Raw genomic sequence first — 24,715 nt, forward strand, 5'->3', positions numbered from 1 at the left:
GTGGAAAAGTGAAAGCCTTAGTTCGGCAATAAGAGGACAAAGGCTTGGCCCCAAACTGGTCTCTTGAGGGAACAAGAGGGAACACAGTGACTAGAGGTCATTTACAATCACTGCCTTTGCTGCACCTAAAGCAGCACCACCAGCAAGAGCTCAGGAAAAGGAGCCAGAGCACACCCACAGCACATTTGGTAATAGCCACTCATTTGGATCAAATGATATAAGCAAATATGTATGTCGAAGTCATGACTCTGATTTACATCATCTAGCTATCACTTTATTCTGTGAAACTGGGCTCTCCTCAACTCCAGACACTTCTAGGAAAGAGGTTGCATGATGCCTAAAACTTCAGACTTTCATTTTCTCTTCTGTATTTTAAAATTCTTACAAACTGACAGGAAGTTTCAACAAGCCAAATTGATGAGCTAACTTACTGCCACTTGTGTATCAAGGATTTCAAAAACACCAGTAGAGCATGACAACCCCCTGGATCATTCTGTTTTGATCTTGGGCTAAGTTTATGTGACGTGATGTATTGGTCTGTGCTGGTAGGTGAACACCAAACCCCCTCATGCAGGTACAAACACTCTCTGCTGCTCCATATCAGACAGGGATTTCTGAGAGGTCCTTAAAAGTCTGGTTAATAGTAACTTACCTTTAAACAAGAGTAGCTGCAGCGTGCCCTTTTTTAGAAATTTCATTTCCCCAAACTCTGATATTTCACGCCTGCAGTACGACAGCATAAAAAGCAAAGTGGAGAAAAACAAGCTTGTTTTGGATATGTAACTATTATTGCTTACTCGTGATTTCATCAAAGCAGTGAAGAAAAAACCAAAGTCTCAGAAGAGCTTCTTTCACACAGACTCTCACCATCTGTTTTTGCAGCAACTGTGCAGGCAAGGAAAATGTGTGACTCCATATTTATTTATTTTAGTTGTGCTCAGAGTTTTACAGGTAGCATCTTCCCTTTAGACCTTCTCAACAGAAATATAAAAAAGTTTGAAGCCATTTCCCCATTTCCCCACTCATCTCCAAAAATCAACTGGGTGAAATGCAGAAACATCTTTTGTTAACAGAGTGGTGAGTTTGGCTTATCCCAGTCTAGAGCTGGGCTTCCTGCTATGGCACAGACCTATTAGTTTGTAACTTAGAAAACCCAGTCCCAGAGTCCTGTAACTCCCACCTACTCAACAAGAAACAAATATCTTTAGCAGTGACAGGGACATTCCCAGTAGCTGACACCGTGCAGGGGAAACACTTCCTGCAGCTTGAGTGAGCTGGACCTTCTGCAGAAACTGGGCACCCAATCTGTCTTCATGGGAGAGGAGGCAGGGAACAAACTCTTCAAGGCAGAACAGACTCTTCAAGTAAGTACTGCACGTCCTGGTGGACGTGCCTGTCTTAGCAGACGGCTGTGGCATGAGGCACTTCGGTCATGGCTGTAGAGAACTGTCCCAGTTCCATCAACAGAATCACAGGTAAATGTGTTCTCTTTCCTGTGAGAAGTCCCTGAGTTGCAGATCTAAAGGATCTTCCCCCGAAACACACCTTGGTGTCACTAGAGCGCTGGAAGAAGGAGCTGCGCCGGGTCAGTAGCCTGCAGGGAAGCCCCCTTTGCGCGAGTCGGAGGCGGCGGCCCACCCGCGCTCTGTTCTGAGGATGGCCTGCACCACCGCGCCGCCGCTCACCCGCGCCGTGTCGTGCCTCCTCTTCCTCAGCTGCTGCTCGATGCCCTGCAATGCACAGCTGAGTGAGCACACGGGGAAACTGCACCTGCTGCAGCCTGCGCCCTGCATCCCCCACAACCAGCCAGGCGTTCAGGGCCTGTGGCACACAGGGCTACGTGTTGTTCCTCCTCTTCCCTTTGCCTTCTGGGATGCCCTACTTTTGAAGAAGTGGAATTCAGAATTTGATATTTGTGGTGCTCAGTGTGGGTTACCAATACTATTCTTTGTCACAAATATTCACACACTAACAGCCAGAATGGATGGATCCTGTTTGGCAGTGGTGGAAAACACAGGAAAACACAGAAAACGCAGAGAGCAGGGCATCCTCCCCAGTGCTGGAAAATATCTCAGATGTTACCTTCATAAGAAGTTTATTAAGAGAGGAGCTTCTGCAGAGTTTGATAAGAAAACTGCATTATGTAGGACTGTTTTCCCAAATAGAGGCACAGAGATATGAGATAGTTACAAAGAGGCAGATACAGAGGCATGAGATATGTACAAAGCCTGTGCCTGCCTCAGGCTGCTGGGGATGTGTCAGGGTGAATGAAATTTCCAGCTCAGGTAAGTGGTCTGGAGAGCAAAGCAGACCTTGCCATCAGCTCCCCAGCTGACTGTGCTGACATCTCTACTGTGAATATATTTTCAAGTCTGTTCCAAGGTCCCTCTGGGCATCCCTCCTTGCTAGCTCTGGGCCAGGCCTTCCAGATTCATCATGAGGTTACACAACAGGACAAGAATTCCCTGAGACTGACTGGATTTAGACTGCTGGATGGTCTGGGCCCTGCTGTGGTTTGCTGTTTTGCAAGTCCTTTGTGCCAAACATCACTGCAAGCAGATGCTCAGTTTCAGACACAAGTCACTCTTCAATGCACTGCTTCACACCTGTGTGACTGAGACTAAAGGTACATTTGAACTGAAGCTTATTGTTCAACACTAGACTTGTACCAGCTTTGCTACTGCTCACCTAGGAACATTTGGTCAAACCTGATGATTTTCCACAGTGCTTGCCTTCCCAGCACTAGGAGCTCAGCTCATACAAGTTCATGTATGGCTCTAGCAAGACCAACCTCCTCTATTTGCTGCTCAAGCTCCGTGATATTGGGAAACAGCTGATCGTGAATTCTGGGCTCCTCCACTGCTTTCTTCACATCGTAACCAAACCAGATGGAATTCATGATTGTCTGTGAGAAGCAAAAAGCCTTAATGTTAATTACTGGTGTTCAGAGAAGTCTGACCCTTGGAGCCACACAAGCAGAGGTGCCTCAAGGATGTTCACCAGAGCACACAAAAGGCACCATTTCTGGGTTACATGGCTTTCAGTGGTTCTTCTCTTGGCTAAGCAAAACACAGGCACGTTGCAGATTGTATATGCTTAGGAGGATTCCCACACAAAGAAACCATGAGTGACTAAAATTAACAGCACAAAAGGATTAGATCCCTAAGCTATGGTGGCTGGATTTATGCTGCTGTAACTAAGCACACAACAGTCACCTCAGCAAACACACCTACAGCTTCCTGCTATTGTACAACCAGTTCCCTTAGGCCTGGCTCATCTCTACAGGATTGAACTGCAGGCTGGAGCTGCTGGGAAGTGAGAACACTCTCAGAGTCCAGGGCTTAGGAAATTGTTTGTAGTGGTTTTTATGGACTTCTCCTCTACCTTAGCCAAAAAGCCAGATCTAGCCTGGTGCTGCTGGCGCAGGGGACAGTCACTGCTGCAGTCACTCTTGGGTGGTTTGAGCGGCTGCCACAGCAGCTCACAGAGGCCCTACCTCTCAGGCCTGACACCATGCCTGAGCTGAGTTCTTATTTAGCTTCTCTGTGTGACTTTGATCCAAAATTTGGGATGTTGGATGGGAACGGCTCTAAACTAGGTAAATAGGCTCATGGAGACACAGAGAACAGAACTCATAGCAAATCTTGGGCAAGTGGTAAGAACAATTTGCCAGAGAAAATGTCACTAAAGGAGGCACTGGAGTCACTAAAGGAGGCAATTTAATAGCAGACCTTTTGTAGCCCTGGTAGGAGTTGGTGTTGGAAGTCTGGCCCTCAGAATGCCAGGCAGGAACCTCCTTTTCAAGTCCCTGGCCCCCAGCAGAGAGCCACAGCCATGATCCTGTCACAGGTGCAGACAGGGGTGCCCCCAGATGCTGTCTCTCCCATTTTGCCTCATGTTGTCCCCATTTGCCCACACCATCACGTACCAGTGCTGTTGCTGTAGTTATTTTTGTTCCTCCAGAAGCACCGACCACCATCCTCACCTGTTTCATTTTATCCACCAAAATGGAGGGGCACATAGAGGACATTGGCTGTTTACCTGTTGGGGACACAGAGGCAACACAGAGGCTCAGCTTTCTACCTGCAGCTCACAAACTTCCAGCTCTTGCTCAGTGTCTAAGCCCAGAGCCTCAGTATCCACCTTCCTGACTCAGCTCGTGTCCTGCTCAGTCCTTGGGGATCCCACCATCCCCTGCACTCATCCCCATCTTGACTCTCTCCCACTCCTGTCCCCTCAGGTCCCAGGCCTGTGTCCCATGGCACAGATGCTGCAGTGTGAGCATGCACAAGGCAGCCAAACAACTGAGTCAGGAAGGTAGTTTACAGCTACCTGGTGTCATTTAGTGACATACCTGGAGCTATGAAATTTGCTGGAGAAGGAGGGATCCCAAATCCATTGATTATGTAAGGTGAGCTGAAGTCATCCATTTCATCATTAAATATGATTCCACTCACATTGGATCGTACATCAGAGCCAAAGCTGGAGAAAACAAATTGTCAAAGTCAGGTCAAAACCACAGCAAACTAGGCAGAGATTCAGCTGAATTTACTGCAATGTGAAACCTGGGATTTGACTGGAGTAACGCTCCACTCCCTCCCATTGTAAAGGACTTTCTGTCACCCCGAGGGGGAAGGAAGTCGTTAATACCGTGAGTACACAGCTACACACAGAGGAAAGGCACCCCGGAGCCCTTCTACAGCTCCCCTGAGAGGACCCCATGGGGAAAACCAGCACAGCACCTCAGTACAACTACTGCCCCTTCCAGGTGGGCAGTACTGCACTCCATTCGAGGCAGCACAGCTCAAAGGTGTGGGAATGACTGGGGGTTTGCTAAGATGTGTCGAGCTGGAGACATTTTCTATGGATAAAAATAAGCTTCACGCCCTGGCTCCAGGCCATATGTGTGAACACAGCTCTTTCTGACAGCACTCACAGCCAAACACTGCGCTTCCAGGCCAGCTGTATTAGCTCAAATTCCTTCCAAGAGCCTGGGAAATCAGAACCAGCAGCAATAGCTCTGCTTATGAGAAGATCCAGATGCAGTGAATATTGCAGTGGAATTCAACATGAGAGAGGACACATCTTGTCCTCTGACACAAGCATGAGGCCTCAGTGTGTTGAGCACTGACCTGCAAGCTCAGCAGAAGTGCCATCAACCAGCACTACTGACCCCTACCCCGCCCCAGAGGTGACAGCTGAGTGGTGTTTGATACCAACCCCAGAACCAGCACTAGGAAGACGGCAAAGGCCTACAGGGAAGGAATGTCTGAGCTCATACTATTGGTTGATGGTGCTGGTGGCGGACACAGCACTGCCATCATCAGCCACAATGGAGACGTGGGATGTACCGGCATTGTCTCCAGTGTAGTACACGGGCTCATAGTAGTCAACTGGGTGGGAGGTGTTGTCTGTGATTTTCCTCCGGAGACTATCCGCAAAGAACTCGGATGTCATGTTTCTGATTGCCTGTCAGAGAAATCCAGTGCAGTTATTCAGCAGATTGAGACACGTAGTCATGATATCCAATACTTCAGACCACAGAACAGTGGTAAATCCCAGCAGTGAGGCTACAGTTTTCCCACAGGGGTCTTCCTTCTTGGAAGATGGACACTGTAGCAAAAGATCATTTTAAGGTGTCACAGAAGCAGCTGTTAAAGTCATCCCTTTGTGCAGAAGTCGATCAGCATCCATTATTGCAGTGCTATTTAAAGCTGCTTCCACACTGCTGTGAGGCAAGGAGGGCTACACTTGCTTCAGGGACAAGAGGAATGGGATCAGACAGAGCACAAGGACAAAGCAAGGTCTGAGCAGAGCTCTGTAAGTTGAAAATTTGTGTTTATCAAGCTGGGCTGGGCTCAGAGTCTGCTGCTTTTGCAGGCACAGAAGTAAAGCACAAAGTGCAAAGTTGGGGCCAGTGTCACCCCTTCCCATCTGCTGCTGCATTTTACTACAGGCAGGACTCTGGTTAGAGAGCCACAAGGATGCTGGGAATACAGTGAATAAGGCTTCAAACACTATAAAACCAGGCAGGGTTAGACCTAAATGTGCTCCAGCTCTCCTAGTGAATTGAGGAGTTTGCTTTTCCTTACAGCAGGAAGGTTGCCTCCATTTATAGCCCTCACAGCTCAGCCATGAGCCACTTTTTGACTCAGAGCTGTTTCAGTGCCTGTCAACAGTAAGTGGCACAGAGCATGCCTGACAAAGTGGAGTCAACCAAAAACTTTAAGCCACGTTCCAGTCAACTTTGGTGTTGTAGAAAGAAAAGACTTTTGCCAGGTACCTCTGTAATGTTGACAAATTTTGGGTCTCCCAGCAAAGTCCTCTTGGCGTAGGCGAAGCGAAAGGCCTCCACGATGCGGTGGTAGGTCAGACCTTTCTCCTCCACGGTTTTGATGCTGGCAGCAGAGAAATTATATCCTGGCAACAGAGGACAAACAACTGTGAACACAGTTTGGATTGCTAATGCACCAGTGTCAAATGTATAACCTTGAAGCACAGTCTCTACAGAGATGCAGTCACTGGAATGTTCTAATCTCCATAGGGAAAACTCAGGAGCTCTGAGGTGGTTTTGAGCACTGTGGGAGTCACCAGCAGAATTTGTACTTGCAGAGGTGTTTTCCAAAGAAGCCTCAAGTACATGTTAGGTTCCACCCATACAAGTATCAGGGAAGCTCCCCCATCAGGAAAATATTTTTCCTCTTGCCCCTGTATTTCAAGTAGGAAGGCAACATCCCTGAGTTTACAGCAGAAGAGGAATGTTTCTGCATCTCTGATCTCTCCTGGGCTCTCAGACTTCTCACCTGCTGGAGGGCTATCAGGGAGGCTTTGCTCCCCCAAAAAAGATGATGTCTTTGGAGCTCTCCCAGCTCCTGCTGCCTGTGGGGCACTGCTCTGTGGCACTCTCACCTTTCAATATGTTGAAAATGAGGGCCAGAACCGGGCCACTTAGGGGGGCACTGGGTGTGTAGAGGGTGAACTCCCCGAGTTTGATCTGTATGGGGTCCTCGATCACTGTGGCATTGTAGTTCCGCAGGTCTTCCAATGTGACAATTCCCCCTGGAAAGAGAAGGAAACTAGAGATGTGGGTTTATGTGATCGCTGGTGGGAAGAGGAGGTCATATTCCATCACCATGAATCACAGCAAGGATTGGAGGGAACATGGACAAATCCAAAAATAGCAAGGTGAAGAAAGCAAAGATGTGTGATTTACTCCTTGATAGATCCATCTCAGGCTCAGCTAGTCTAAGCACGAAGTTAGGCTGATATACAGCAGCCACAACTCTGGTGATCCATCTTTTTTTACAAAGGACACCAGCAGTGTCAGGCTACAAAACATCCTTAAGAATTCTGTTTACAGGAGGAAGATGCAGTTTTGGGTGAAGATGCTTTGTGGTACCCCACAGGTGGAATAATTTGAGTGTTCCATCACCTTTCTTATCTGAAGGGGGAAGAGAGAAAATAATTATCCACCATAAATAAAGTCAGTAAATTACTCACAGGAAGTTCACCAAGCTAGCCAGTGGCAGCTGGTGAGGATAGGATGCTGCCACCATCTAGTGGTACCGAGAGATCAAACAGCTCAGAGTTCACAGGACCACCGCGCATGTAACATTTTAGGTACAAAGTCGCTGGATTCAGGCTCTGTGAACAGCCTGTATCTACTCAGCTACAGCCAGAACTGCACAGACTTGGGAGGCTCTGTGGTACTCTCCATTTCTATTTTCAAACACATCTGTTAAAGTGCTTCTTTTAGGTGTCCTGTTGCCACAGATCTCAGAGGCAGCATTTCAGGGTTGACCCTTCCCAAGGCTTCTGCAGGTCACTGGCTCCTCCCTGGGCTCTGAGCAGTGTAGTCACTCCTACTGCTTAGGACAGATGTCCTGGTTCTCACCTGCGTTGTGGATGTCAGCAATGATCTGCTTTGCCAGGCTTCCTGTGTAAAAGGCATCTGCTCCTTCATTGGCTATAGTGTCATAGGTGTTGGCTAGTTTGGGCATCTTGATGGTTTCACCCTCTTGCAGAATTTTCCCTCCTTTGCAGAACACTTCGCTAGCAGAGAAAGGAGATGGAGAAGATCAGATCTGAGAGACAAGTTCAAAACTACGTGTGTCTGTGGCAGCTGAACCAGCATGAGTGTTCATGCTAGGTGCTTCTTGGAGAGAAGAGAAAGTGCCTGAGCCATGGCCCAGGGGTCCTCATATCTTGGCACTGGGACACAAAATTGAACAGTGTTTTCTGACCTGCAATTCCACATGCTCAGTGTGCTCAGTGGAGCCTGCAGCAGGGATTTTCACCTCAGCATCCCCCTCCCTGGGCACCCGAGGGGCCAACAAGTGCCTCAAGATGCACAGGAGGGGCCACAGTCCTTGAACTCAGCAATGCAGTTCAGAGCACAGTCTATTAAACTATGAGGTTCAAAGCTTCCAGCAAATCCAGAAGTGTTTCAGTCCCTGTTTGTTAGATCACTTTAAGGTAGATAGTTTCCCCTCTAGCTCCCTCATGATGGATCATGATTGTGCTGCTGTGGACCAGATGGGAAGGACAGCAGATAGGCCAGGGTGTACATTACCAATTGGATAGGAAACAAACCTGCAGCTGGCAGAAATTTTAAGGAAAATAGAGAATTAAGCATGATCTCCAGCAGGGCTGGACATAAACACTAAGGGTTTGACTATAAGAAGTGGAGGAGTATTTAAAACCCTTCATGCTCCAAGTCTCTGCCAGAAGTGGATGATCAGAGGCACTGCTTGAGGAAGGCTGATTGTCAAGTAAGAGGTGATCCAAATTCTCACTGCCTGACAGCAGATGAGATGTTCAAGGAGACTCTGCAATTACTCCAAATGCAGGTAAGATCAGCTTGGTGCACTTACAGCATGAGGAAAAACAGGGATTCAAAAAATACATTGCCATTGGGCAGACTGATCCCAGCACGTACTCTAATACCATCTTGCTCAGACAAATGGACTTCAGGAGTAGAATTTCTCCCCCTTTAAAGGTCAGGACTGAATGTTCCCCATGATTTAGCACCTTTAGGCATCTACAGTGACACCAGCAGGCACAGTGAGTGTGGTTACTGCAGGGGATGCATGCTCCTCATGGACAGTGCATTGCACAAACACAGGGACTTTGCAGATTGGATGCAGCCACCCCAAATTTCTCTGCATAGAACAGCAACTGCTCTACCTACCACAGCAATGGATTGCTTTCAATTGCCTCCTCTTTTGATTTGATGGCTGCAGCAAGGCCTTTCCCAACAGGGAATCCTTCTCTTGCCATCTTGATACTGGGCAGAAACAGGTCTTTCCATGCCAGTTTGCCATGACGTTTGTGAGCCAGCTCATAGCCACGGATTTCTCCTGGAACAGCAATTGACAGTCCTCCTGGAGCAGAAAAGGAATGTGTTAAGTCTCCTACAGCAAGAAAAGAAAGTGGTTGATGAAATAGGAGGTAGGGCAGGCATCTCTGCCAGCCTGGTTTTAGGCAGGGCTTCTGTGTACTGTGACCAGCTCAGCTTGTGAGAATTAACAGAATCATTTGGTCCAACATTTGTGCCTATGTATTGTAAACTGCTGAAATCCCTCTGTCCTCTTGCTGGTAACTCCAGTTTTAGGGTCATTTCCCCTCTGTAGGCTCGGTACCAGAGCAAAGCTGCTCAGAGCACAGAAGCTATCACCACGAGAGGACACAGACTGTGACATACTTGAGCCAAAAACTTTGTTGCAGCATTGTAACAACTGGAACAGATTGATTCCATACTGCACAGTGATGCTGCAGTTTGCTCCAATCCTGTTTTCACTTGCATCTCACAGAAGTTCAACATATTGCTCAAACCCCCTCCAAGGTGTTGCTCCCTCTTGCTTAGAAGAGTGACCATGAAGATAACTACTTAGTATTTCTTTCTATTTCTTATTAGAAAATACTCTTCTGAAAGGAAACTTCTCTGGAGTTGAAGCCACCACAACAAATAATTTAGGGAGGACACCTGAACTGACAAAATCCAAGGGGATCCACACAAAGATTTATTCAAAGAGGTGGAAAGATGGCACATCTGGAAGAGGTCATACTCAGTGCTTTGCATTCACCTGCTTTTTCATGAAGTGAAAAGCAGAAAGTGGTGGAGTGCCTGACTAGTTTAAAGGGCATTGTGCTTAGCTTCCTTGTCAGGTCAGAATTTGCAAATTGTGTTAAGACGATATTTCCAGGATATTTCTACGTGAGAAATCCGGTAGGTAGGCAAGAACCTAACCATAAGAAATGTTCTTAATGTAGATGTGCTGGTAGCAGTGAATGCTAGGGCTATGTGGTACCCCAAAGCAGTGAAACAGCCTTTGCCATACCTTTCAGAGAGAGCTGTGTGTTGCTCCCAAACATGTCCTCCGATGCTCTTTTTGGAGCCACTTCTCTTGCATTAATGATTTCCACTTTTCCTTTAACGACAGAGCAGGGAAGATGATGTTTAGCTCTGGACTCAGCCCACTGGCATGGTCTCTGCTGGAGGACTCTGATCAACGTGAGCCAGTTTCTTGGCAATTATTTTGAGGACATTCCCCCAGGGGCTGTGAGCATCAGTCGTTTACCTTCTCTCAGGTAGGATAAATCACCTGCCTTAGATGAAGTTCTCCAACTGTTCCAGCTGTGTGTGGCCCTGTCCCTTACCTGTGCTGTTGTAGATGGTAAAGAAGAGACCCCCTCCAATGCCCATGCTGTGAGCATTCATGAGTCCCACGCAAAGCAGGGCTGCAATCGCGGCATCCACTGCTGATCCTCCTTGCTTGAGGATGTCCCTGTGCAGCAGAAGGAAGGTGGCATGTGACAGTGTCTCAGCTCCCTGTCAGCAGTGCATGCACCACGGCAGAGCAGCTATGATGGATTCTCTGAGGCACATTTGTCCACACCTAGTCTGTGTGTTCCTCAGGAAGTTTTGAGCTTCTGTCACCAGAGAGAACAGACCCTTAATGGTCAGTGTGCAGACCAGATCAGCCCTCATTAGAGACACATCCAAACCAGCTTGAAAACAGCAAGATGTGACAGAGTACACATGGGGACAGACATTCCACACACATTCACTACACTGTCATAAGAAATTAGAATTTTCTGAGGAGTCTTAAATCTGCAGTACTTGAGACTAGAACTGGAGGATATATCAATAAATGTTTTTTAAAGGAGCTAGAAAGAAAACTCTTTCTCAGTGTTTCTCATTGTTAATGGATCCAAGGAATCCATTAACAAGCTTGCTATATTGTCTGTGAGCAACTGCAGTAAAGCTGGTCAAGCATGGTAAAAGCCTTGTGGCTTATTATCTCCTCTTTCTACAGGGAGATTAGGGATTGGTTATCCATGGTGGGTAACTGCAAGGATTGCACCTGAACATTGGGGAAGCAACGGTTCTGTCTCATGCAAGAGCTGTCAGAGCTAAGGAGAGGCAGGGCACAGTGAGTGGGTACCTTCCAATGATGGAGCACGGCCCCGCGTCGGTGGCCACGGCCGCCCTCCTGTAGGTGTGTGTGTCCCCTGAGCGCAGCCCAAAGAACAGCCCCAGGAACAGGACCAGCCCCAGCAGGGCTACAGCCACCACTGCCACCACCACACAGCGTGTCTTCATCTTCCTGTGGAAAGAGACAGGATTGTCAGCCCTGCTGCCACCTCCTTTCCTCAAACCAGCAACTATCACCTGGGTAGGAACCTGCCTTACAGCAGGCAGGAAACATCACAGAAACATCCAGATGCATAGGTGAGAAGAAAAATCCAAGGAGCAGAAAACAACTGCTGTTAGTCATGGCTGACATCATCTTCAGGATAAAAAATTTAAAAAAAAAATTAATTTCACATAATCTGCTTTTAAATGCCACATGTGTGGAGGAGTGTCTGTCTGGAAGGTTGCCAAAGACCAGTGCAAAATACATCTAGGTCATTAGGAAGCAATCTTGGATAAACCTGGCACAGCCCAGGGTCAGCACAGCACCCATTCCTACCCGGGCCCTTGGCCAGAGCACCTTCCCGAGGAGCCAGGCACTTCCAGAGGGCCACAGCCAGTGCTCAGGTCTCCATGTGTCCCAGTCCTGCACTCAGCTGCTCTCGGGCTGCACGAGGCTGCAGCTCATCTGAGAGTGAGCACAGAACACCAAGGAGCTCTCCGGGTACACACAGGGATGAGCAGAGAGCTATTGAGGGCATGGAGAGTCACTGCCACCTTGGTGGGACAGGCAGTTCAGCAAACACAGCTTGAACAGCTACTCTTTGACCCATTTTCTTTTCCATTACAAGACCATTCCAGCAAAATAGACCTAAATTAATCTTATTGCCTTCAGAGACCACCTTCCCCCTTTGTACTGCAGCTCTGGGTTTTTACCACAACTTCAGCACAACAGCCAAGATGTCCTTTACCTTACCAGAGCATCTGCCATCCTCAGAGAAAAGCCAGTCCATGGAATTGTGGTGAAGAACAGATGCACCAACCCCAGTGTGGATGCCCAGCAGCCCAAGGCAGAGTGAACTCCCCCAGGCAGAGCAGCACTCAGTGCCCTGCAGCAGCCGCACACTCAGGATTAGGCAGCAGTGAGTGTGCCAGCACTGAGCTAACTAGAGGAAACAGGCCAGGCCAGCCAAAGCAAAACTTTTCTTAGAGGGGAGTGATTAGCAAGTAGGGCCCCCTCAGCCTCACCCTCTGCCTTAAACCAGGAGATATATATTTGCTGTCCAAGCTCTGTATCTGTGAGTCTCAGCCTGAGCACTAAAGATGCCCATCTCCATCCAGGTAAAGCAGCTGTAAATCTACTGTATGTGCTGCTCTGTAAACAAGTGTCAGCTGAGGGTAGTAAAAGTAAATGGATGAAACCTCTTTCCAGGTTCTAGAACTTAATTTACACTCAACCACTTTTAAAAGAGACCAGTGGTGTGTTTGCAGAGCAATGACTGAGCAGGGAAACAGAGAAGCCATTATGTCCCCAACAATAACTCACACACAGCCTCAGAGTTTAAAGACAGTTTTGTTTGTTGGCAGAGATATTTCTGCTTCAGCACTGGCAGTCTCCTCCAAGCTACACAAGAAATGCCATGGGATCTTTTATCTGTGCCCCAGCTCAGCAGAAGGTACTTTGTTTGGTCTGAAGGCTGCTCTGTGCTGGGCTGTCCTTCAAGCCTGGGCTGACTCAAGCCCCGTAGTGCTGAGTTAACCCATGGGCTCCTGGCTGGGGCTCTGCAGCTCTTCTCCACAGCTGCTTGTCTCACTGCTGGGCCCCTGCAGAGCTTTTCTGCCTCCTCAGGCAAGTTACTCTGACAGCAGGAGAGAAGGGGAAATTTCAGGTACTGCCTCTGCTCTCACCTCCTCTCTGGAATGGGATCACACCTGTGAGCATCCCATAGACCCAGAAGAGCTCCATGCTGTGTCCTGCTGCCTGCTGAGTGCACAGACCTTGGAAAGGGCCCTCCAACCAACTTCATATGACCCAGGCACAGCTCCTGGCCTGTCAGGCATGAGGATAAGACATGCACCACTGGGCAGCAACACACACAGGCTGCCATGCAGAGATACTGACCCTGTGCTGCACCGTGGCACCACCCTGTGCCTCTGTAACTCAAGTGAATGCTCTTAAGGAAGGTGTATCTGTGCAATCTGTCAGACTGATCCTGCCCAGGAAGCAGCAGATGTATGAGCTTGAGACCTGCAGATTTCTCCAGCAAGGAGCAGAGAGGATCCTCAGCTGAGGATAATCCTCTCCACCTTTGCTGCCAGCTCAACTCCCAGAAGCTCCTCAGCCCATCCCAGGCCTGACCCTAGAGGGAAGCACAGCCCTCACTGCCTTCCCAGCTGTGGCACAGCAGAACCAAATGTGCATCTGGTTTGATGTACAGAAATCAGGAGAAGGATCAGGAGCCTGCAGATATCCACTGCTAACCCACCTCTCCATACTCCCTGTGCCCTGGGCAGGCACACTGCAGGAACAGACGAGTTTTTGGACCAATGGTCTGTTTGAACCTTGGCTCTGAGTTGTGTCCCCATTATGATTTATTAATGGGACTGGAGCAGCAGCTGCAGGCCACCACCTGAGCAGGCTCCCCAGCTACTGTCTGCTGAGGCTGGCTTTAACTTCCACATCTCTGCCAAATCCAGCTGTTTGGAAGCCTAGCTTCAGTCATAGAGATCTTTGGCAGCAGCAAATGGTCTCCAGGAGACAGGAGCTACAAAGCAATTAAAAGCAATACAATTATTTCTCACTGTTATAAAGGTCCACCAGCCACTCTTAGCCATGGAATTTAAAAAGTAGCCTGATTGCCTTAATTTACATGAGGAGAGGGGGAGGACCAGCAAGCAGCAGAGTTATGCTTGTACAAGCAGCCCCATTGAGCTGTACTCAGATGTGTCACAACATGCACAACCTTATTTAAACATGACACTGGGTTTGAATTAAATGTACCCCAGTGCAACAGGGGGTTGCTAGTTAGTGTCAGGCAGGAGATGCAGGGTCTGACATCTCTGCCAAGGGAGCTGGGGCATTCTGTAGAGATGAGGAATCTGCCATGGTCAGGGAAAGTGCCAGGAGAATTGGAAGAGGAGAAGATGTACTGGCCAGAGAGCAGTGGGGAGAGAATGGTGGGATACCAGAGGATGACAAAGGACTCCAGGCATGATCAGGCACTGGATTGTTCCCAAATGAAGTAGTAAATGAAACACCTACTGACAACACCTAAAACTTTAACCACAAACTTAAACCAAACAGGTTTCTGCTTTAAACTCATCTTGCAAGAGCGTCATACCTCCACACCCGCTCCTGAGAGTTCCCCGTGCTCCCACTCACGGCCCAGTAGCCACCACTGGGCCATTAACTTTGAGATATTCTCCCCTACTTTCCCCAGGCAACACAAGAAATGCAAGGATAGTTTGACCATCTGGACTCTTGTCACAGGACACAGGCCATGCTCTTGTGGCACATCACAAACTATGTTTCATCACGAGATATTTTAATTGAAGTCTTACACAGTCTGCAGCTCCACCAGTGATAAGGGAACTAAAACAGAGGTCCAGCTAAGCCATGAAGAAGCCTAAAGAGGCTTCCAAATTCAGACCTAGCACTGCTCCCACCTGAAGCAGGAGGACAAAGCAGTCCCTGGAGAAACACAGCAACTCCATTCAACTCAGTTAAAAGCCTTCCTCACAGACGGTGCCTCCATGCTGGTTCCTGTCCAGCAGCCAGCTCTTGGTCAATCCCAGCATTGCAGACTCGTGTGGACACACATCAGCTTGCAGGAGAAAGGCCTCAGTGGGGATCACTGGTCCCTGCCTATTGCTGAGGTAATCAACACTGAAAAGAACTGAGCGCTGAGCCTGTGAGTGAAGGAGCTGCTCAGCTGGGCCTCAGGTGCTGCTCAGGAGAGCTCCTGTGACTCAAAGAGAGCTCTTGTGACCACAGTTTGTGATCCTCCACAGGCTCAGGCTTTCCTGCAGCCTAATGGCATGTATTATTCTGCCCAATGTAGATCAAACTCTGAGTTCACTGAGAAAGAGACAATAATTTCCTTTCAAAGCAACTTTTTCCTCAAAAATCCCTCCTGTCTCCCTGCATAAATTTTAGCATCAAATCCAACATATTTTATTTTAAGACACTTCAGCATAAACTACAAAGTGACAAAAAGGCAGAAAGGTAGATTAAATACAGAATTCCCCATTTCCCATGGTTTTCACAGTGATTCCTAGTTGAGGACCTCCCAGAAATCCAAAACTGGCAAACTCAATCTCAAAAATGCAAGTTATTTAAGTTTTATAAACCCATTAAAAACATTATTGTTATGGTCACGTCCAATCTAAAGTCAAAACGCTTCATCAAAATAGCTCAGTTCTCCCAACTGTTGCAAAAGATGTTTTCAGGTGCTCTTTTGCCATTAAACTAGAAGTTGTTTATTAGACCTGAACTCATTCAGACTGGTTAGTCTGGTCCCATCATTCTCTTTTGGCAAGTTTTCATCTGCTTCCTAAAAAAGTCCCATTTTCACACATTCTGTTGAATAAGAAATCCCACACAGCACTTTCACGTTGAAGGGAACGGCTCAATGCAGGTAATTCCTGTTTCTCCCTTACCTCTCAAGAGTATTTGCAAGTTGATCCTGTCCTTTTGCACAGACCTGTGTGTACTGACTTCCTCTGAATGTCCTTTCTCAGGAAGTGAACCCTTTCCTAGGGGAAAAACAACTTCACAGGAGTAGCAGTAACCACTTACCTTCCCTTAAAAGCTCTCCAAAACTTGTATTTGGTATTTGTACTGCTCTGCTCACAGAGATGAACCCTTTGAAACTCATTATGTTTGAATTCACAGTACCAGAGGAATGCAGAAGTAATCATTGACTAGGTGAAGAGTTAAGAACCCATACCTCTTAAAATGCATGTTTTAGGATCCACAAAGATTGTTTATCAACAGCAGAACCATTCTGTGTTCTTGGATTTGGTTACTATGTGGTACAAATATTTTTCCTCACCTCATTGCTAGCTCTGAAATTCTGATTAATCAACTGAGCAAATACAATGGACTCAAGCTGCACCAGGGAAGGTTTAGATTGGATGTTAGGAAAAAATTCTTCACTGAAATGGTGGTCTGGCTACCTCAGAAAGTTGTGGAGCAACTACCTCTGTAGGGATTTAAAAAACATGTAGATATGGCACTTGGGGACATGGTTTGGTGGTGATTTTGGCAGTGCTGGGTTAATGGTTGGACTCAATGATCTTAAAGGCCTTTTCCAACTTAAATGGTTCTGTGATTCTAAACACATGGTGTCTCCACATGGCCAGGTACCCTCACACCACCCTTGCCTACACCCTTATGTTCACAGAGAGACTGGATTTTGTGTCTGTCCCTTCAGCTTAAACCCAGACACTGCCAGACTGAGCTGTGATTACACTTGGTGGCAATCACCTGTCTGCCAAGGGTGGGCAGCTGCTGGCAGTGCCAGGGCACCTGATCAGCTCCCACACCTGCCCCTCAATGTGGCAATCACAGCCACACCACCTTCAACTGGCATCAGATTAATACCCCAGCTGCAGTGAGAAGATGTAATGCCTGTTCTGCTTGGCCTGCTGCCACAGCAGCACCCTCTGGCAGGCAGGATGGCAGAGCAGGAAGGCAGGGATGAAGAAACCTGCCCTCCATCACTAAATCTCACTGAGGATTTTAAGCAACAATCCTTCATGTCTGCTTGTGCCAAGTCTGGAAGCACAGTTGCAGCTCCAAGGTTGCAGCTCACCTGCTGTTGAAGTGTAGCACAAAACCCAGCAGAACCCAGACTGAGGTAAGGAGCTGTACAAACTGTCCTTGGATTTTATGGACTCAGCTACTAAAACTTAGGCCACTGTGTCTGTCCATGGCTTGCCAGAAATCCCAGACCTTCCCTTGAACATGAGCTCAATGCCCATCCAGAAATGCTGAATGCCCATCAGAATGTAACACAAGCGAATCACAGCTTGCCTGAAACTTGGGCACAGTGAGCATCCAAGCCCACATGTCTAAAGCCTGACTTTTAGGCAGGCTCTCTGCAAACACAGGATGAAGCAAAGTCTGCCTGGATGCCAGTCAGCACCATTAGATGCTGTCTCTGTATTACAGGGGTCAGTCAAGAGGTTAATGCCTCAACTCCAAACCAGCCCAGGCCCCCTGCCCCACTCCAACCTTTGATACACCACATCTCCACTTGCTGCAGAAGGACAGTAGCTGTGCTACACCGACTCATTAACAAAGTTTGGCCAAGTTCCAAGATTAAAAGCTTTAGGGTGATATTTTCCCTGCCTAAAAATACGTCTTCTTTTCTATAATAGCCACAAAATGGAGTTCTGTTTAACATTTACATGTGGAAAAATCAGTGCTATAAAACATGAGCATTTTAGCCCTGAGATATTTGGAAGGAATATAGCCTGTGCCTATTTTCCAAAAGATGACTTTCAAATACCCTTTTCAAGACATTGTATGAAGAGCACAGGCCCCTTCAGTTATATTGCTATTGTCCAAGAGGTCTTGAGCAAAGAATGGAAGCTTTCTGGAAAGTAGATATTGGCACAGAAAGTACTCTGTAGGCTCAGAAGGATTTGATGTATCTGCTGCTCCTACTGGCCAGTCTGAACTGCACATTCAGAGTCCAGGCCACGTTCAGCTTTAACACACACCCCTCTCACTGTGTCTAATTTATTGATGTGAGACTCATGATGCTCCACAGAAAAGATTGTGACAGGAGCACACAACTATCCTCTGAAAAAGCAGACAGTGTGGAAAGGTGTCTGGTCTCTGCCCCAAACAAATCAACCTGCACTTTCAACCTGTCACACCTTTAATATTAACAGGGGAATTTAAGATGCAGTCTACTGAGCAGAACCCTTTTCTTAATTTACTGACCCTGTAGGTGTGATGGTACCAGATTTTATTCTTAATATTTTCATAGTTCTAAAGCTGCTACATCCCTGAAGTGAGTCTAGGTCAGACAAGAGTCTCCCTGTTACATTTGTCTCAGAGGGTGCTAAGTGACATGGAAAGGCTGTAAGAAAGCCCAGTTCTACATTATATTTATCCCACTGTAATATTTCACCTCCACAGCTGAAAGGCAGGGTTTATATCAGTGACCCAACAAAACGAAGCAAATTCTGTCCTGCTTCAAGGACAATGCAGTGCCACGATCTTACCAGCACAGAGCTGGAACAGGGAGGATGCTCCTGAGCAAGTTACTCTTTCACTTATGCACAAGTAGAGTTGAAGATGGGGTCAGAGAAAGTTATGAAACCTGAAGTCAGAGCCTGCAGTTCCAAAGGGCGAACACTGCTGTGTACAGGTTGTGCTGTGCACAGCTACCTTATTTCAGCTGTACATAATATTTGGCAACTATCAAGCATCTCTGTCTAGGCACTGCTATAATAGAGAGCCGTGTTATAACTCAGCCTTACATGTTTCAAACTGCAAAGCCTCAAGCAGTAGTGCCACGTTTAATGCAGGTGCATTGCTGACTTGCTCTTCTCAACCCATTACAAATAAAAAAAAAAAAAAAAAATCTCCTGAAGGACTTTCCACCTCCTTCCAACTGTGATGTTCATGGCATGGTCACCTTTAATTTCCCAAAAATTAGCATGTGCTGTTGAAACTTGAGCAACACAGGAGTGCATCTTTCAGCATATGAAGCAATGCCTTCATACCTCTTGTCATGGAACTTGCAGATACTGAAAAGCATCAGGCAACCCAAGGCACATCTGGGGAATTTTTCTTTTTGTTTCTTCCCCCCCCCTTGTTGATTTTTTCTGTAGGAATTTCATGAAGCAACCCCAGCAATGACTCACAGAGCACAGACAAGGTCTATATTTTAGACTCCTACTTTATATGGCAGAACAAGCAACCCAAGGCCTCCATTTCCCAATGTTTTAACATCCCAATGCATTATTGGAATAGATGCTGTTACAAGATTTTGTACCTTAGATTTACCTCTTGTTGCAGGTTAGCTGTTTTTCCCATGAGGAAGTCTTTCCCCTCTAACAGAGCAGTGTTGCAATCCAATACTACCTGAACACGAGCATCAAAAATAACACTTCAAGTGCCCACTAACACAGAGCTATTAATAAGCACATGAGGCTTCTTCCTACTAAATAATAGTTCCCTTGCTCTACTCTTCCATGATGAGGGCAACCAGTGGAAGCTAACTGCCAGCTGTATGGGTAGCAGACAATTCCAATTTAGGCTAAACATGACCTAAGAAACACTGATTCAAAAAAGAGATCACGGCTGAAAAAGCCCTGGAAAAGTCACTAGGGGAGACTTAGAGAAAAGGTACTTTAAGAATGGAAAACATGCCTGGTGTGCAAGAGGTTGAGTTGACTGAGAGCAGGGACACAAAAGTTGCCTTACAGAACTGAAAATAAACAAGGAGATGTTTGTCCACAGCCCAAGCACCTCCTTCTCCTCCAGTGAGAGTTGCTTTCACTGGAACTCACCTGCTGAAATGGAGCCACCCACTAAACCCACATGCTTTCATTTTAGTGACCCGTTTTCCCATAATCACCCACAGGTGCACACTTTTCCCTGGGACAAAGGTAAGCAAGTGGAAGATAAGTGGTAAACAGAGAGGTTTATTAACCCTTTCTTGCCAGCCACACTGGTTACCAGTTCTGGTTCTATCCTTCTAACCCCAGAGGCAGCTGCAGCAGCATTGCTGGGACAGTGCTGTGTGAATTACTGGGGCTCCTCAGTGCTTGGAGGTCGTTGGTTGCTGTTGCAGAAGAAGCCCTTCTGCTTCTCCCTTCCAGAAAAGGGTGGCTGGCTCTGTCCAAAGTTCTGCCTTCTTTTCTCATTTTTCCTCAGTCTTATCTCTCTGCTATCTCAACTCAATCTTACTCATTAATTTTATGTCAAGCTCTGCAGTTTCCAAAACCTGCATCAATCTGTACCATTTATCTAGCAGCTTTATAAAGTCCTTTAATCTTTGCAAAGCCTTTCTGCCAGGCCACTAAAGGGACTGTGTTCTTGCAGCTGACAGAACTGCCTTCCCCCAGCAGCCAGCAATGAGCTCGGCAACACAGTCCCACACAGCTTCCCCTCAATCTCACCATCCCTAAATAGAAGGGGACAGGGCTACTGCAGACAGGAGAAAGAAGAAAACCTAAACTGGTGAAGGGAAAAATAGAGAAAGTGGGAATGAAGGGGGACAAAATAAATGAATGAAGATAGGAAGACAAAAAAGGTGAAAGAACAGGCAAAGGGGAAAGTGAAGTGCAAAACATGAATGATGCCCTCTCTCTCAAGGCTAGAGGTTTTCCCCAGTCTCACCTGACTGCTGCATCTGGACCAGTCCTGCACATGCACATTGAAACTCTCAGATCACAGGTGAAGTTTGGACTTTCTTGGTGCTCTGCAGAAGGGTTTATGTAATTTTAAAGTAAGGTTTATGTAATGCTATACCTGCCATAGCAGATAATGTGCATTTTATAGACTATGGAGCATCTGGATGGGTGGGTGAGGCCACCAAAAACCCTGGATTCCAGTTATAATAAATGAACCTACGACTGAATTCACTGAAAAGGTTTCAGAGACTTCAGCTGAAGTTGGAAAAGAGCTGTTTCCAACTGAAAAAACCTTGTAGCTATCTGCTTAAATTCGCCTGTTTTTGCTAAACCAAGACTCTACAGGTAGGTGAATACGCTGGTTTGAATGGCTTTGCCTCTTCTGATCTCACTCCTGTTTGCTGTGGACACCTGGATCAGGAAATGCAGCCCAGGGCTGGGACCTTGAGAGAAAAAGCCCTGGTCCTGGAGAGCCCACCTCTGACATGTTAGAGGTGATCCAGCCAAGAGCAGGAGCAGGTCTTTGTTTTCTAAACACACATAGGAGAGGGCCATTCTTTTTGTTCTGGTAATGAGCAGAGAGTCTCCCAGGTGCTGTTCTGGTCCTTCATGTGTCTAAATATTCATTTGCCTGAGCAGAATCTGCTCATTTTCATATAAATACAGTTGCCCTTGATAGTTCTTTGCAACAGATTTTTTTTTTTTTCTTACAAGGAATTAAATGTGGACTGCTTGATTTATTTCAGAGTATTTCTTCCTCCTTCATAGACCAGTTACCACCTACACAAATGATCCCCTGACCTATGCTCTGCTGAGTGTTCTGCCTGCTCTGCACCAGGAGCTCTGTTCTCTCCCACAGCATTGCCCTTCTACCCTGCTTCTGGATCACACCCTCAGCATCATCCCATTGTCCCTGCAGCTTTTCTGGTTCTGCACCTGCCTCCTGGTCTTTCCCCTAGATACCAGGTAAGAAACCTGCCACTGCTTGACCTCCCTCACCAACAGGGTTTACATTTTTCAGGAAGCACAGAACGACATGGAAAAAAGAGGGATCTAAGATCTATGGATTTCAGCCACTTCTCAGACCTTAATTCCTCTGATGAGCACCACCTGCTAGAGGGACATTGAGGTAAGAATTTCTCATCTTTAGGACCCCATGAAATCTGCCTTCCCATGTTTGTGTAGCTCTGACCTCTCTGGTCATTTTGGGAGCCTTTCCCGTGTCAGCTTGCCAAAACAGCACTTCTCTTATCAGCAATCCTTGTCACTTATGCTACCTGCAAAACCAGGGTCAAACTGACACTCAGGCCAATGACCCTGCACCAACCTTCCCATAGACCTTTATAACCCAAAAAGGAACAGAGACCAACATCAGCTTGGGTGGTAGATAGTACCTTCAAAGGGTTGGATGGGCCATGCAGAGGTGAAATGTCTTCCCCAGTGATGGGACTGAGATCCCATCACTAGTCTAGCTCACTAGACTTCCAGGTCCTTGCTCTTACCTCAGCCTGTCAGAAGCCACAGTCCTTCTTGAAGCCATCAGGCCATGTGCTGCTGACCCTGCCAAGCCACAGCAGCTCCCCTAAAGTGTGGCTCAGCAGCTGTTCAGGTTGTCTGGACAGAGACCCTGCTGCCTTTGCCAACTGAGCCAATCCAAAGGCAACACAGTAGAACAAGTCCTGTCCATCCTTGCAAAAGAGAAACACTTGCTCTTGAAACCTGAGCCTGAAGGCTTGTGAAACAAAGGTACCCTTTAATGAAATAGTATTAATGAGCTGGAAAGGTACGCAACAAAGGGAAAGAAACAACTCCTCTATTGCACACCCCAATCCAACCAATATGGAGACGACAAGATAAAATCAGCCGTTTACTCACTACTTTAAAAGCTCTGTTCTCCCTGGATGCAGTTCACCTTCAGCCAGTGACACCAAAAGAAGGCACTTCTGCCTCGTTCTCTTGCCCCTTACTCCTCAAGAGTTCCCAGAAGCTGGGACTCCAAGAACAGGACTGGTCACACAGAGCTGAGTGGCAGCAAGGCTTCATATATGGGAGTGGTCAGGAGGGGAGGGTGATGTAATGAAGGCCTATCTTTGAGCAGTAAAGGCATGCCACCCTTCCCCCTCCCTGTCCCTGAAGAATTGCCGGCTCACAGGGCAAGATGAGAACAGAGTGGTCCAGCGCTTTCCGTGCTGTACTTTCTCACGGTAAAGGGAACAGTGTACAGGGTGGGGAGCAAAGATCAGAGTTGAATGGAGACAATACTTTGATGTTAGGTAGTCCCAGGAGTGAATCTGTACTGGCAGAGTTGTTTCTTTTCTTCATGCATCAAACAATTCTCTGCCAAGTTGCTGGTTTTCCCTGGCACAAGTCCTGACAGGGAGGACACTCTCTGCATGAGAGCACTGGTGACCCCATACCCATCCTGACAGAGAAAATCCCATTCCTACACTCTTCCAAGCTGGCTGATGCTAGAGCACTGCCCAGCTCCATGGCCATAGGGGCTGAGAGCTCTGTAGAGGAGAAGAAATATGCATCCCATAAATGGTAGTCTTGGTCACTGACCTGGGAAGCACTTGAGAGGCACATCCTGCCCTTCTCCATCAGAGGAAATCTTGAACCCTGTGAATGGAGAGGAAATCTCTCAAGGATGTACCACTGCTGTCCAAAGGGAAAATAATTCATTTTTGACTTCCTTCATTTCAGTTTTGTTGATCGCTCACTGAAGGGCTTGTTTGACCATGAAAAGCCACATCAGGCATTAGGATGAGGTTTGTCCAATTCAAAGGTTATAAACAATCTCTTGGGTAGGTCTGTGATCACTGTATAAAGGGACAGTCCAGGTCTAACAAGAAGTTTCTGTGTGCTCTCAGATGAGGCAATTGGAAAAGGCAGGAGCCAGTCCAGGCTTTCACAAAGAGAAATTCACAGAGTTACTGTCCTCTACCAGGAAGTGCACCAAGATCCACAGGATCATGCAACAGCAACCAAACAAATACCACCAGCTCCAAGAACCAAAACCTTGCACTGACAGGAAGCTCCATGGGTAATTCCCAGATTTGGGTGGGGAAGGGAGATCTGGGAATGACTCCTGCAAGAAGGGCTGCTTGTGCACTGCATAGTGAACAGAACTGGAGAACAACAGTGCCTTTACCCGTTCACAGATTCCTTTTCTAGCCAGAGATGTCCCCTGTCCACACAACACTGTGCCATCTCAGGTAAAGGAGCTATTTACAACACTGCAAGGAGCATTCCTGTGCACGTCACAATCTGGGTCTCTCTTACCCTGAGGAATGGGTCTGCTTTGATAGTGTCAAGGGATTTGAAAGCAGATACACAACTGAGAACCCCTTTTAACTGTCAGGAATGCTGACTAATAGATTTTTTCAGATCCAGGACAAACTAGCCCTCTCTTACAGATGTAAGATTTGCTCTACTATATTTGCACTCTCCTGCAAATTACAGAACCTCAGTAAACTACTCCCTCTTGTTCTGCTGTTTTGGGGAGAGCCTGGCTTTGGAGCTATTGGGAATGAAACAGAAACAATTAACATTGAGGTGTTCTGTTATCTTTATCCAAACAAGAATCTGACCCAACAGGTACTCTTCAGTACAACCACAACTGCAGCAGACCCCATCCATCCCAAGGAAAACTCCCCACTTGCTCAAGTTGCAGCATGTTTTTTACAGCATTGTTTGGAGACAACCTAAACATGCTGGGTGGGTGACAAACTAAACTAACCAAACTGTAAACACAAAGAGGAAGAACAGAATCATAATAGGTCCCTTCCCCTATCTTTCCACTGATACTCATGGTAAGAGACAGAGACACAGGGGAGACTGTGCAAAGCTGCCTACCAAATACGAACTGCCAGTACTTGCTGTACCTACAAGATCTCCAAACTCCCCAACCTGTCCAGACTT

General features: G+C 47.1%; 1 protein-coding gene across 3 annotated transcripts in view; it reads right to left on the reverse strand.

Moving 5' to 3' along the window:
- Positions 1–842: 842 nt before the first annotated feature.
- The window catches only part of LOC128797393 (glutathione hydrolase 1 proenzyme-like), a 30,629-nt gene continuing 6,756 nt past the window's right edge, over positions 843–24,715 (reverse strand). Inside the window, exons 1-13 of one of the 3 annotated variants that reach the window (XM_053959879.1) lie at positions 22,670–22,801; positions 11,448–11,609; positions 10,660–10,787; positions 10,341–10,430; positions 9,191–9,383; positions 7,895–8,052; positions 6,910–7,059; positions 6,284–6,420; positions 5,282–5,469; positions 4,355–4,482; positions 3,929–4,041; positions 2,792–2,905; positions 843–1,730 (exon numbers count right to left, since the gene is read on the reverse strand). In XM_053959879.1, the coding sequence (XP_053815854.1) occupies positions 1,587–1,730; positions 2,792–2,905; positions 3,929–4,041; positions 4,355–4,482; positions 5,282–5,469; positions 6,284–6,420; positions 6,910–7,059; positions 7,895–8,052; positions 9,191–9,383; positions 10,341–10,430; positions 10,660–10,787; positions 11,448–11,605 (1,701 nt within the window). In that variant the 5' untranslated portion in view covers positions 11,606–11,609; positions 22,670–22,801 and the 3' untranslated portion in view covers positions 843–1,586. Of the gene's footprint in view, positions 1,731–2,791; positions 2,906–3,928; positions 4,042–4,354; positions 4,483–5,281; positions 5,470–6,283; positions 6,421–6,909; positions 7,060–7,894; positions 8,053–9,190; positions 9,384–10,340; positions 10,431–10,659; positions 10,788–11,447; positions 11,610–12,392; positions 12,479–22,669; positions 22,802–24,715 lie in introns of those variants that run through there. The other 2 variants (XM_053959878.1, XM_053959877.1) reach the window with 2 other exon arrangements.

The sequence above is a fragment of the Vidua chalybeata genome, chromosome 18 (genome assembly GCF_026979565.1).
Source record: "Vidua chalybeata isolate OUT-0048 chromosome 18, bVidCha1 merged haplotype, whole genome shotgun sequence".
Lineage (NCBI taxonomy): Eukaryota > Metazoa > Chordata > Aves > Passeriformes > Viduidae > Vidua > Vidua chalybeata.